Raw genomic sequence first — 14180 nt, 5'->3', positions numbered from 1 at the left:
CACTGGAATCATACCTATTTTCCATTTATCCATAGTCCACTGCAACAGAAGTTGAGTTACTGCACCAAAGGCATTGATGCATCTCCATTTTCTCTTACTTCAGAAGATTCTAATTTCAGATTTACATTTGCCCTTTTGTACACCTTACCAGTCCTAGCTATCTCTGCTGGTGCCCTACTGCCAGGCCTCCAATTGACACTGCCAAAGGAGATGTGGAATGAGCTCTGAGATTAGCAAGCATTCGCTGAGCAATGAGAGAAAAAAATCTTAATTAAATGAAATATGTAATTATGTTAAGCAAAAAGAGTGAAACCAGATACTTAGGACACTTCAAGCATTTGGCACACTAATTCTTTTATTACCCCTGTCTCCTGCAGCTTTTATCAGCATCTTATCTTAGATGGGCATTTCTTCTGATCATCTTGTCTTAAGCAATTCCTGCCCCATCTGCTCATTTCCTGCTCCATGCTCCCAGCCATGCTCAGATAAGGTTTGATTAGGACCTCACTGTGAACTACATTAGGACATGGACAGAAGTTAAAAATACCCCTGGCAAAACCCCCAGTGGTTATTTTTAAACTTACAAGTATGTTCTATTACTCATAGAGAAGTCTCTCATTGAATACATGCAGGTGTAAAATTATATGGAATGGGTATTTACTTGCAGGCATTGTTATCACAGAGGTTTGGTTGTGATTTCAGTACTGCCTCAGCACTCTACGGCTCTCTATTTCTCTGTGAAGAAGTGTCACCTACCTACCACCACCATGTACACCATGTACTTCTTACTCTGTCCTTTGTTACGTGCTTCCTGAAAATCTGCTATCAACAACAAAACATAGCAACACTTAAATCCTGGAGAGTGAAGTGGAAGCAGAAAAAGCTGGGAAGGTGTAGGTGACAGCCAGAGGAACTATATCACAGAGAATGTAATTGTGTACTCCAACCATGAGAGCTAGTGCACACTGTATATATATATTTGTACGTATATGTAGTCTCTTTCTCTCTTCCCCTGCATCTCCATATAAACACACCTGTATCAGGTAAATTCAGCATTATATTAAGAAATCCTGTTGCATTTCTAAAACAGAAAAACTAAACCCAAGCATAATTTGAGACTTATCTCAGATGTTTGTAATACCTGTGCCACATTAGAAGTGGGGTCACTAGTATCTGCCCTGTTTCCAAGGGCCAGGAAGGAAGACAAGGACTTGGTAATCCCCTGAGTAACTCTAACTCTCTAACTGTAACCACTGCTTTTGGGGACATGCTGAAATAAAGATCACGTTGTGGTTGGTATGCATACCCTAGTGACTAAGATCTGTGTTTCTATGTGAACTGATAGACCACTGTCTGCATACTGCAGTGTTCCAAGCATTCAGTGCCTTATCCTCAGTGTAAATACATCTGAACTGCCTGACTCCATAGCAATATCTGCATGCAATCCTAGGCATTCTTCAGTGTAGAGCCCGGCACTGTGTGCCTGATATTTCAAACAGCTGCAGCTCTGACAGCTGCTGATGCTCAGACAACACAACTCACCAGCTGTGGGCTGTTGGGTGGCAAAGAGAGATCAGTATCTGCTCTGAACAGAAAGTGATCTCAGCTCAATAAGCAGCCTGTGCAAACCCCAAACACAGATTAAGTAAGCAGCAACTATCTTTGGTGTGCACTGTAGTTTTTCTTCATCGAGTCCCACTCTAACCTACATAACCTGAAAAGTTTTCTAATGTATTTACATGGCTACTATTATGTGTGGTGAAATCTTGCCACTGGCAGAACAGGGAAGAGGGACAAGGGAAAGGGCACAGGGCTGGAGGCAGTGCAGCAGTGCTCTAGGCAGGAGGTTCCACATTGCACCAGCTCACATCTCCAGGCTTGGAGATGGCCCCTGTTAGTCCACCAGTCCAGAGCTCAAAGTTTCCCCTCCCAGTGTTTGACCAGTTCAGGCTGTTCCCTGAGAGCTGCCTGGCACAAACCACAGGGTTGTAGTGCAGGGTTGTTATCTGCAAAGTCCTTGTGTTTGTTGAACCGCAACTTCTTGTGGTCAGCTGTGTAAGGAGGAAACATGTTTCTCATCTGGTGAGAAAATGATTCACAGTATTTCATTTTTTTAAGGATCTAGAAGTCACATGTAGTGATTAGAGAGGTGAAAAAGAGGGCACACCAGCAGCTGTCTCCAGAGCTGATGGAGAACAGGGAACCCAGTACCACTGGGTGCTGACTGAGCTCAGGGTGAAGACACTTTGCTTGTGGAAGAAGCTGGTGCTTTACATTACATCTCAAAATGGCACCAATTTCAGAACTTATTTTCACTTGTTTCAGAAGTAAAATAAAAACAAACTACTTACAGTGGCTCTATCCAAAAAACAAACAAACATAAAAAAACATAGAGACTCCCACCACTAATAAACAAGCAGTTGTTTTGCATGTTACTTGGACTGGAAATTAAACTCGCCTGAGTAGCCAGGCACAGAGAAAAGCGGCAGCCTCATGACTAAAATCACAAGGCTGGGAGTTAGAAACAGATCTGGACTGGCGTGAGTCCAGCAGGCTGCTGCCTCAGCACCTGGTGCAGCAGAACAGTGACTGCAGGCCTGCAGCAGCAGCACAGCCCAGCTCAGTCACCAGGGGTATCCTAGCAGCCACCTGAGAGAACAAGAGAGCTGAAATGGAAATGTTGCTTGAAAGTGGGCTTTGAGCATTTACATCAAAAGTCTGGTTTTTATTCTGTTTTCTATAAAGCATGGAAGTTATCTTGCTTTTTAATAAAGCTAGCTGATATTTCTAGAAAAAAATCAGGCAAAAATTATTATCATATATAAAATGAAAGCAGTATATCTCAGGATAATTACAAGGAAGAGCTAAGACCTAATGTTTAAGTAAATTGGGTTACCCAGTTGGCTTATAAAGAAAAAGGGGTGATTAGTGCGTTTAGAGCAGAAGTGAAAGATTAACCAGAGAAAAGATGACAAAGTTGTGAAAACCTGCAGGACTTTAAAGTATCTGTTTTCCATACATACTTGGGGGCTATGAACTGGGTGGCTTAAATGGAAATAAAAATTAACACATTGACAGAGGGCCTTCAAGTCATGGAGAGGAACAGAAGCAGACATTTTGAGGATACAATGCCTACTGCTCCGTGCCATCATGAAAACGCTCACAAACTATACTCATTCTGTTCCTTGTTTGCTGCACACATTTGATTTCAGCAGATGTGACAACAATCTAAACCAAGCTTGTATTTGGATCATGCATGACTTCACTGAGCTGATTTTAACACTTGATGGAGCATAATAGATAGGTATTCATGCTGGGATCCGTTCTGCGGAGTTGCTCCCCCTCAGCTCAGCAATTCGCATCATGGGTTTGCAGGATCCTGTTCATCAGAAGCCAAGTGGGTCTCTGGTGGCAGCTTTTCTGGTTCTGACCATGACTGTCAAATGAGGACGTTCAATGGGTGCACTTGCAGAGCTGTGAATTAAGCCGAGGCAGAGCCCAGGCACTACTGCTCGCTACACCCTAATGTTTCTCACTTGCATTACAACGCACTGTCAGCAAATGCACGGGAAGGAGGAAGCCAGTTTCTCCCCACACCCAGCAATAGCAGTCACTGCCACGTGCCCCAGACGCGTCACTTGGTACAGGCTGGCCGGCGCCTGCCAGGTGACGCATTGCGCTTCACCTTTCTGGTAACCTCACTTCCTGTTTTGTTCCTGCATGGACAATTTTCTCCCTCTTTTAACAAAATAGCATGATTTGTCTTTCTAACATAGGGAGATAAAAAGAAGACTGACTGCTCAAAGAAAAGAAATCAGGGGAGATAGGTGAAGGAGAAAGGGCCAGGCAGACAAAAGTAGGCCTGGGATTTAAAGTTAGTGAAAGACAAGCTATATGCTTACCTTTTGGCTCTACTGAAGTTGCAACGAAAAAAAGCAAAGGCAGCATTCTCTCAGACTCACCAGCAGCTGCTAATCAACTGCACAACCTCGGGCAAGCAGATTCATTGCTTTTGGCTTTTTCCTTTCCCATCTTTCAGCTGCATGTTAGTTCAGATTAAAAGCCTGGGGAGAAGAGGGGTTTCCTTGCTTTTGGATTTACAGAGCACCTAATAAATGGGACTATAAAATTTCTTGAATGCACACAATACTGCAATTGAAATAACATTTCACAGTGATCATTAAACACTGGTATGCTTCTTGCTCTCTTACTCTGAGAGAGATGTGAGGGGCAGGAACCAGAGCTATGGTACCACATCTAAAAATGCGTGCTGATATTGCTAGACATCTGCTTTCAGCACAACTTTATCGAGAGAGACTACCAGGTTGCACTGAGAAGTAGCTTTGGGGTCTCCTGGAGAATTTGAGAACCACAGATTAATAAACAAAACAACAGCATTTTAAAAATAAGCCAGTTTTTTATGTATATTTAAATGCCTGTCTTCTTGTTTGTTTTTGGCCCTTGACTCACTAAAATTGGTAGCAACTCTTCAACAGATGTGTAATGTAAATAAGTAGAACTGCAGAAATAAATTTTCAAGACAGTTGGAAATTTGAAAATGAATATTTATGCAAACTAGTGTGATGAGAAAAGAAATGAAGCACAGTCAAGTTCCCTGTAAACACAACTGAAGATTCATCCTCTGGGGCCCCTAAAATAAGAAAATTAACCCATCCATGGATCTTTAGCAAATAGACAACCCTCACCCTCCTCGAAGCTCACAGTCTACATGCAGAGAAACCTTTCAAAATGTCATCAAGGTTCGTTTTTGTGAATGGGATTTTTCTGGAGGGAATTTTGTGTCTGGTTGTATCCTTTTATCCATGTGCTCTAGGTGTCCCTGCACTTACCTGAAATGTCAGTAATGATTTCAAGCTTTGACAGAGTGGAATGAAAATTATTTTGTCATGGTTGTTCTTAAAAACACTTTGAAATTTTCTTTCCTGCATAGATTTGTTAGGGGCGTAGTAGGCTTACTTAATACCACTGTAAATTTTCAGAAATAGATTAAACATCAGCAGTTAAAGTGGAATGAAGTTCAATTTTGCTTAACGTTTACTGATAGAATGAGGAAATAACTGCTGTTTAAGAGAAAAGGAATACATTTTTACATGATGGTTGAATCAATTTCTCATTGAAATTAAAAGAATGACTGCTTCATGTGCAAGAGGAATAATTTCTTTTCCTGGCTTTCCTTGCCTTACAAATACTTCTGTTTAGAATCCTATAACCATCCACAAAGACATACAGTCATTCACCAGACAAACTGGAGAAATTGTTGTTCTTTTGAGACCTCTAGGACAAACCTGATCGAAGAAGCACCAACACGCAGAAACCCAAGTGCAAAATTTCTTTTCTTCCCAAATATAATTGGAACAGTTCATTTTCACAATGAAGATGAAGGCAAGCAACGATGGCAGTTTAATCATTGTACAGAACTGTCATCTACCAAGCATGTAGCATAGTACTCAAATCATGTATTTACATATGCATGATGTAAGACTCCATTAACAGCATCAGTAGCTCCAGTGCAGACAGGACCTAAACAGGACAGTCTAGTCAGGACAATGGCAAGAAGTGCACTAGGATCTTTTAAAGTAATACACCTTGTGGAAAAATGCAACTCTTGTTATCAACAGAAATATTATTAAAAAAAAAGTCTTCAAAAATTTTGGGAACCAATATGTAGGAACATAGAGCTTTAATAGCCCATAGCTTCTCTGGAGACAACTCAGGAGCTTTATTTGTGCATATATAACGTTTGCTTTGTCTTAGGAAAGCAGAAACACTATGGGGATACACCACTTTCCCCCACAGGACATATGCTCACTTGCTGCTTCATAATAGTACTTCTACAGTAAACAATACAATTCGTCAGAAATAAGGCGAATACAGTGGAATAGAAAAAACAGATTTAAAACAATTCTTGAAGTGCAACAGGTTTAAATTTCTACCACTGGGCTTACATGCAGCATACACAAATTTTATGGCTTACAGTATCACGTAAGGAAACTTAGGCTGAAGCTTTTACTTAAGATGTCTATGTAAATCTGTATCTGCATGACCAGATATCCAGTAATCTGCATGACCCATTTTACCCTGTCAGCTTCTCGATAATTCCATTCAGAAGGGAGGATGTTCAGCCAGAATAGTCAGCAAGTTTTAGTGCATTCAAATAGCTTTTTTATCATGTTGGCTTTAAGTCATAGGCTGGTGCCTCTTTTGTGAGCTACATTCCCATTTACATGCATATGGCTTCAGAAAGTTATTTCCTCTTCTTTTCCTTTGTGTTCATAAACAATATCTTGATTTCCCGGCAGATTTAGTAACCTTGGCTTTTATAACCAAATACCTTTCATCTACTGCTTTTTTTTTCTTTTGCAGCTCAAGGATTAGCAGGATTTGAGTTGAGCTCACACTGCACTTGGTATTTTATGTTACCTGAAGAAAGGTAGAAAATTAGTAATACTTTATGTCCAGCAATGAAGTGTTGAGAGAGACAGTTTTCTGTCCACTCCCAGTGCTAGGGATGAAAGAATGAAAATCAGCTAAGGCATATGGAGCTTATGCAGCCAGTTTCCTGGCATCTTGAATGTAAACTACTAACATTTTCTTCCCAGCACAATCCTAATGGGTACGACCAAGTTGCTTTCCTTCCCTTTTGTTTCCTACATACTTCCACCAAGCAGTGTGGATGTTCTCCATAACAGGTTTAACAAGTCAGCATAATAGCTCAATTCCAACCAGCACTTCTGGCTGGCGCTTATTAAGTAGCCACTGAAGGAGGCTCTTCCTTTAGAAAAAAATGTATGCAAGGAGATTCAAGTTGAAAGAATTCATCTGTAATCAGCACATGGACACACAGTTGATTAAGTTTAATTAATGAATTAATTTAACTTCAAACTTAAGCAGTTAAGTTTTAGCTATTCTATATTTCTGAATTCAGCTTTCCCCTCCCCCTACTCCCCCCCGAGAAGGAGAAACTGCTACCTTAAAACTTACTTCATCCACAATAGGGAAATTCTGCTTCCATAACTTCAGGTGTTCCCTTGAGTATATGACTGGGTACATAAAAACTTTTGGCTTTATCAAACCTGAACCTACACTAGCTCCCTTCCGCTTTAACCAAAGTACAAAAATGTGAGTCAACACATTAAATACAAGGTAAGCCTTCCCCCAGTAGGTGTTTATGCCAGTTCCACTGAGTACAGGAACTATAGGTACCCCAAAGACATCTAATCAGCAGTATAGAACAGCTAGTAGCAATGTTTCAGTATCAGAGATCTACACAGGACAGTTCTCTCAGGTTGTAGTACAAGTCACTGCAGTGCAGTCAGGAATCAAGAACATCTAGGGGGTAAGCAGGAGAAACTAACTAGGGCATAACTAGTTTCTACAGGAAGAATCCTTCCCCCCACCCCTTTTTTCCCTAACTAGAGCTGGGGCAGAAGGGGAAATAGTGAACTTGCCACAACCTATCATCAAGCTTTCTCACTGAATTCTTGCTTTGGATCTTCTTGGTTTGCCCTATCATGATCACAAGGAGACCAAGCTGTAATAAGCTCATATGAGGTAGGAAGAGGAAAGTCTGGGGTCAGAAATATGGTATTCTGGATAAGAAATAATCAGAGGCTGAACATAGGGCATAAAAATACTTTGTTATAAAAGATAGAGCCGTAATACTGCCTCTGGGTCAATGGGACAGAGCCAACATTCTCTTATAACAATATTCTAGATTAACAAGAAGTTTCAAAGAATGAGCATCCAATTTCAGTCATCTCTGCTTTTTCCAGTGAAGACATTTTTCTTCTTTCCCTTAAAGCTGTATCAAATACTACACTCCAGTTTATAAAAGCTGTTCATCATTCTCAAGCTGCATTTATGTAATTGATACAACAGACTTTCATTAGCAGTCCTGTGCAGGATACCTAAATGGTGAGCTCCATGTAGAAAGAAAGACCAAAAGCCAGTTATCTGTACACACTAAATTAAGTGTTTATTTAAAAAGTAAACCTTCAGGCCTATTTCTAATTAAAAAAGGAAAAAATACATAGAAGAATCTATTAGATTAAGCAGTTAAAAGCCAGCAATATTACAAGCTGTTTACATACCAACATTTACATTAATTTAAAATAAGTGGCATGTCACCAACATGTAAAACAGACTTCAAGAGTCTTTAAAAAAATCAAGTTGACTTTTGAAGAATACAAGTCTACCACCTGTGTGACTGTTTGGTCATTCAGTTTATTATCCCCTTTTGCACTGAAATGTCCAGTCTTCAAATTATACAAGTGGATAACTAGCAGCTGTTGCGATTCCACAGTGGTTCTTCCTGTCTTTGGCCATGTAGATATATCCTTTGTCACCCCACTTCTCACCCCAGCTGTAATCAGAAATAAAAGGTTTATTTTCATACTCCAAAAGACTTCCTTACTATTCTTTCATGAAGTGTTTGAACTGAGAACTGCCTTCCATATTCACAGGAAATTTTAAACAGATGTACATAGCAGAAGGACAAAAAAAAAAAAACCACCAAAAAAAACCAGAAAAGGTAGTGCAGCTGTACATGGAGGTCCCTGCCTCACACAAGAACAATTTTGGACTACTGGAGCTCAGGCAATGCTCCCAGCCAATTTTAACAGAGGACACAAGACTGCAGGCAGCATGAGGGTGGTGTCCCATTAGTGCTGATAGCATGAGACTAACTCATGTGATATGCCCTTTGGCATTCTTTTTTTTTCCCTCCCAGCCCAGCAGGGTAACTACATTCTGAAAATTCAAATGTTATTTCATACAGTGAATAGCCCCACTGCTTCTGAAAATTCATGGTCCCCCATTGCCACAACCTGTTTTTCCTTCTGCTCTCCTATGCACTATCACTTCAGTGCATCTACCCTTCTCATGGGCTAATCTTCCACCAAGCTTCCTTGATCCCTCAAATCAGCTGAAAGACGCAGAGGAATGCAATTGCTGCTCAAAGCCTACCTTACTAGCAGGTCAGCATCCTAAGCTGACTTTTAACTTCTACCCAATACCTCACGAACAGTCTCCACATTTTCCGTATGTACATTTTAATTTCTGTTGCCTCTTCATACCTCCCTATGCCAAAAGACAAACTACCCTCCCTCCTCCCACAAAGAGTATGACACATAGAAAAGTTTTACCTGTTCTTAACAATCCAGTATTTCTTTCCATCTACATCTTCACCTTCAAAACCATAACCTACAACCAGAACACCATGGTCCAAGTCTTCACTGCTACAGTCTGGTTCATAATAGATACCTGAGGGAGCATAAAATTGCACATGAACAAACTGATCTACTAGAATCCTTGTGTTCAAAATTGTGTTGATTAGCTAGAGAAGCTGTGCAGTGAGGGAAGCAAAATGCATCTATGGGAGAAAGTAAGCAGCAAGCATAAGCATATACAGAGTGTGGGAATCTGGACTAGAATTAAGAGGACTTATATGTCCTACTTCACAAACTCAGACTTTTTTGCTCTTAAACTGGAGAGTGAGTGATTACTGAGCATCCAAGAAGTTCCTCAGGCAAGTTACTAACAAATCCCCACCTGACTGATAAAACTGGAATGAAGAGTGTCCAGCATCAATAGCAACAGATACTGGACCCACAGCTGCTACTGCTTTCATGAGAGCTCTTTCATGTCCTTGAGGGATGTCAACAAAGCCAGTATCATTAGCAGCATTGTACTCTGCCTTGTAGCGACAGTCTTCATCATCCTGAATTAAAAGAAATAAGAAAACTATTAGTTACTACATAGTTCTCTACTTTACACACAAGTGAGCATAAGAACTACCAGACATACTACAAGTTCACTGCATTGAAAGCAAGACACTGAGAAGGACCCAGTTGCGCCTGGTCTTCTTTCAAAGCATTCTCAAAACTAAAGAAACTGCTTTTGAGTTATTTAGAGACGCAGAAAAAGGAAAAAAAACCCCAAGGTTGAGAAGCCCACAGTGAAAGGTTTACTGGGATGCAGAAGACCTTCACATCTAGGAACACTGCAGTCTCTAGTAGGAAAGACGAATTTCATTTCTGAGAAAACAATGTCCAGAATGCATTAATAGGCAAAGAAAGAGAGCCAAGTATTCATTAATTACAAAGCAGTCCAGGAACTGCTAATTGAGCAAGCACTTAAATCCACAGTCTGTCAGTCTGGAAAACCATGAAGAATGACTTAGAAATGACTCATTTTTAATGTATGAGTTTACAGTATTCCTGTATTTTGGGCTTTTTTTTTTTTTTTTTCTTCACACAGTGAAATCTGAACTGTGTCACAGGCATTTGTTTCAGGAAAGGGGTCAAGTTGGGACATCTAGCAATTTGATATAAAAAAAGTACGCATGTCCCTGCTTCATCTGTGTGATGAAACTAGAACTTCAGTTGCCTTTCCAACTAAAAGAACATAGGCCACATGCCTCAGCTGTTTACTTCTCATAATCAGCAAGTTTGTACTTCCTATAAACAACCAGAGTTGCTGGAAGAGCCAAGTTTAAAAAAAATTTATAGGATACAGGCAGATAGGAACCCAAATCCTTCAAAATTATTCACAGTGAATGTCACTGCTACTGCACATTCAGTCAACAGAAGACAAACTGCAAGGAAATTCTCTGGAGAGCAGCAGCACTGAAAGTAGTAAAAGCCCAAACATTAAGAATAATGCAACACCACCATTTATTACCACCCTTTTGTCCTCTCATGCCTGTTTAACTTTTGATAGATTTTTAGAGGTATTCTAGAAATCTGCTCATTACCTGCATTTATGCAGATTCAGCCCAAAAGCAGAATAAGGCATAGTCAGATCTAAGAAAATCCATGTTTGCTGCAAGAGTTATTTGGTCTGTGGGAAACAACCTATAATAGTTTAGTTATGAAAAGCACAATTGAAACCTTAGGACTAAGCAGCAGTTTGACAAGAACCAAGTCTTGGTTTGGTGTGTCATCAAAGACAAGGTCTGGCATCTGATAGGGGGAAGCAATAACAAGATTTGCTCTAGTTTTTCCAGATGGTCTGGATAGAGTTGATGATCTTTAAGGTCTTTTCCTACCTGAGCAATTCTATGATTCTATGATTTCTATGATTTTGATCCCCTAAGATCAGCGCAGTATGCAACTGCTACAGAACCTGGGGCAAGCAGCCATTCTAGACTTCTTTAGAAGAATACAAGAGGAAAAGCACATGTACTGATGGCTATTTAGCCTTCATCCTCTCCAGGTATTTGTTTCCCCACACTTACAGTTTATACGAAAGATGCTGTATCTGCAGCACATTCAGCTATGACATTTACCTTTGCAGTGTATGGGTAGGATTCCTCTGAATCGATTCCCCCATTATCTTGTACGTACTGGAAAGCCTGGTCCATGAGACCACCATTGCAGCCTTGATTTCCTTCTGGTCGGGAGCAATCCACAAGATTCTGTTCACTGAGAGAAACAAGTTTTCCAGTTTTTCTGAAGTGTTGGCCTTCAAGAGCTCCTGTTGTGCTGAAAGCCCAGCAAGAGCCACACTGACCCTGAAAGTAAGAAGCAAAATCACAAATGGCTATGTTGGACATATTAAGCAATTACAGTTCCCATGCCATTGATCTAAACATTAGAAAAGCAAAAGCCTCAAGACCAACTTCATTATCATGATTCTACTATGCTCAAGTAGAGACACTATTTTAGTTTTATGACACTTAGCACAGAAGGACTCCTTGATAATTCTGCTGAGGTACAGAATTTTACTAAAATGGAACTTAATTCAGCATGCTTGCACTAGGGTTCATCAAACAACTCAACAGCATCTCTCCTCTGTGAACATGGAGGCAGCATTCAGGAAACTAGTTAAAAATGCAACAACACAGAATACCTGATCTTTAACTGGAGTTACATATCCCTTCTCTCTCCAGTCTACAGATCGTGGTGCTTCAAGGAAACTGGGCTCAAGAAACTGGGATCCTCTGTACTTCCTTTCTGACTTCTTGTGTATATAGCCATTCATCAGCTGTCTGAACTCCTCCGTCGTCTAAAGAAAATTGAAGACATGAAGTCACCATCTACTATACTACACACTGCTGTTTAGAAACAAATGTTTTATGCTTATGTACATACCATGTCACCAAACTGATTCATCCCCAACTTATAACTGTGTTTTCCCAATGAGTGATCCAGGTTATGCAGTTCAATCATTTTCAGATTCTTCTCCCATACCACTCTCCTCCAGCTTTCCTCTCTCTGAGAAGCCAGAAAAGCAACACTTCAGTGAGAAAGTTCAAAATCTCACTCAAGTGATAGCATGCTTTGTTATAATTTGTATACACAGGCAAATATGAACGCCTCTAAAAAAAAAAAAAAGCTTCCATAAATGGTCATTTTGCCACTGTTATATGAAAAGCATAACTGAGCAGTTACATGAACAAAGCAAAAGGATTCAGGAAAAGAGAGGTTTAATTCAACAAATACATATCACGGGCAGCTTTAAAACAAAGCAATCATGACTCAGCTAATGGGGCCCAGCCGAGCACGGTTTGCATTTGCTGAGCTGAACACACGTCCCAGGGGCCACCCAACAGGCACTCACCTCATGATAATCTTTACTGTGCCAGGACTTCCACAGCTGCCAGTGGCTGTCCAAATCGGGATCTAGTCTCGGTGCAGCAAAGGCCAGCCCCAAGCACAGGGACAGGATGGTCAGACACACGCTCATGTTGACGAATCTGCCGGAAATTGAGCAACGCCCATCGGGCAAAACAATACGCACACAAGCCCTGTTTGCCTCACAGCCACGTTGAAATACCCGGCTTGAAACAAATCCGTTCACAGCAGAAGACTCGGTTCCCCTCTTCCTTTACAAGAGCAAACAAACAAGATGGGCACAGATCCCGAAGAGAGCTCTCGGACCGGAGAAAAAAGCACTCCGCTCCTCCCCCAACCCCCTACTCGAGCTTCGAATCCCAACCCTCACCACCCCGGCCCCCCCAGGCCGAGCGGACTGCCAGGCTGCAGTCACCCTCCTCGCGGCCATGGTCGGCTCTCGAGGCCATCTTGCCCCTCCGCCCCACCACGCCAGGCCTCGGAGCCCTCGGCTGCGGCCGTAAACAAGGGCGGGCGGAGCGGCCCAAAACCGGGGCCGGCGGCAGGGCGGCTTAGCAGGAGCCTCGCCAGGAACGGCGGCCCCATTCCTACGTGCCGGCAGCGCCTGCAGCAGCGGGGGCCCGCGGAACCCCGGCAGCGCCTGCAACGTCTTTACGTAGCTCACCTCGATCGCCACCGGAGCAACAAACAAAAACCACGGCTCGGCTCAGCCGGCGGCGGCACCGCTGCCCCTTCTTTTTATAGCCACCGTGGCCGAGCCCGCCCCACCGCGCCGATTGGCGGCAGTGCCAGGACTCGCCCCTCCCTCCTGCCCGCTCGGGACGGGGCCGCGGCTGAGGTGGAGGTTTGCGCTCTGGCTCTCCGAGTGCCGCCGTCGGCTGCGGTCAGGCGGGGTCGGGCCGCAGCGGTGTGTGAGGAGCTCACCGAAGCGGTCTGTCGGCCGCCCGGGCACCGATGGGTGGCTGCCCGTCTCGGTGGCAATTGCTCGCCCTGGGGGCCCCGCAGTGCCCCGGTTGTTATTTTAGGCGGTGTTTGTGTTGCGATGCGGAGGGGCTGGCAAGCGAGAGAGAGGGGTGGAGTATTTAAGCTGCTGGGAGTTCAAACTCATAATTGATAGAGCGTAAGGCAACGAATCTGGAAGGAAAGGAAGAAAGGCCTGTTGTTTGAAACCGCAGAAACACAAGTGCGGCCCCAGTGATGGCTCTTGATCAGATCGAGCCGATGGGCAGCCTGGGAGCCTTGCGTGTTGTCCCTTTGAAACTCAGAGGCCTGCTGGGGCACAAACCAGGGCGTGTGACTTCACTGGTTCTTTCCTTCTGCTCTGTTTCTTTCCAGACAGGTGCCGGCCTTGCTGCAGCCAGTTCCAGCCTGGGAGCGCTGCTGCTGCTTGCTGGAGGCTTCTGTACATTTGCTGCAGAGCACAGTTTTGTTCCTGATCTGATGCCAGGCACATGTAAGGGGCATCTCGCTCACGTCCAGGTGTGCGGCAGCACTTGCAGTTACACTAGTATGAGAAGCACTTCAAAGAAAGTCCTTTTTTCCCCCCCCACATTTTAATATGTGAAAACTGTTTTTTTCTTGCCT

At 42.7% G+C, this 14180-nt stretch overlaps 1 protein-coding gene across 1 annotated transcript; it reads right to left on the bottom strand.

Annotated features, from left to right (window-relative positions):
* Positions 1–8224: 8224 nt before the first annotated feature.
* CTSL (cathepsin L) lies at positions 8225–13345 on the bottom strand. Its single transcript, XM_042826950.1, has 8 exons — positions 13261–13345; positions 12583–12718; positions 12114–12236; positions 11872–12027; positions 11309–11533; positions 9571–9739; positions 9165–9282; positions 8225–8383 (listed from the first exon to the last, which is right to left on the bottom strand). The coding sequence occupies exons 2-8, from the start codon at positions 12706–12708 to the stop codon at positions 8284–8286; spliced, it is 1017 nt and encodes a 338-aa protein (XP_042682884.1). The 5' UTR covers positions 12709–12718; positions 13261–13345; the 3' UTR covers positions 8225–8283.
* Between the last annotated feature and the right edge of the window lie 835 nt (positions 13346–14180).

The sequence above is a fragment of the Centrocercus urophasianus genome, unplaced genomic scaffold (assembly GCF_019232065.1).
Source record: "Centrocercus urophasianus isolate 14NV4802_14NV808 unplaced genomic scaffold, USGS_Curo_1.0 seq_27, whole genome shotgun sequence".
Classification (NCBI taxonomy): domain Eukaryota; kingdom Metazoa; phylum Chordata; class Aves; order Galliformes; family Phasianidae; genus Centrocercus; species Centrocercus urophasianus.
Note: the sequence above shows the minus strand (reverse complement) of the source record. Positions and strands in the feature narration are given on the sequence as shown.

Bases quoted from the DNA above. Each gene is read 5' to 3' on its own strand.
- CTSL (XM_042826950.1), bottom strand. From the start codon at position 12,708: ATGAGCGTGTGTCTGACCATCCTGTCCCTGTGCTTGGGGCTGGCCTTT. The intron at 12,028-12,113 runs GTATGTACATAA...AATTTTCTTTAG, and splicing joins TGAATCAGTTTGGTGACATG to ACGACGGAGGAGTTCAGACA. The intron at 9,740-11,308 runs GTAAATGTCATA...CTTTTAATTCAG, and splicing joins CCTACCCATACACTGCAAAG to GATGATGAAGACTGTCGCTA.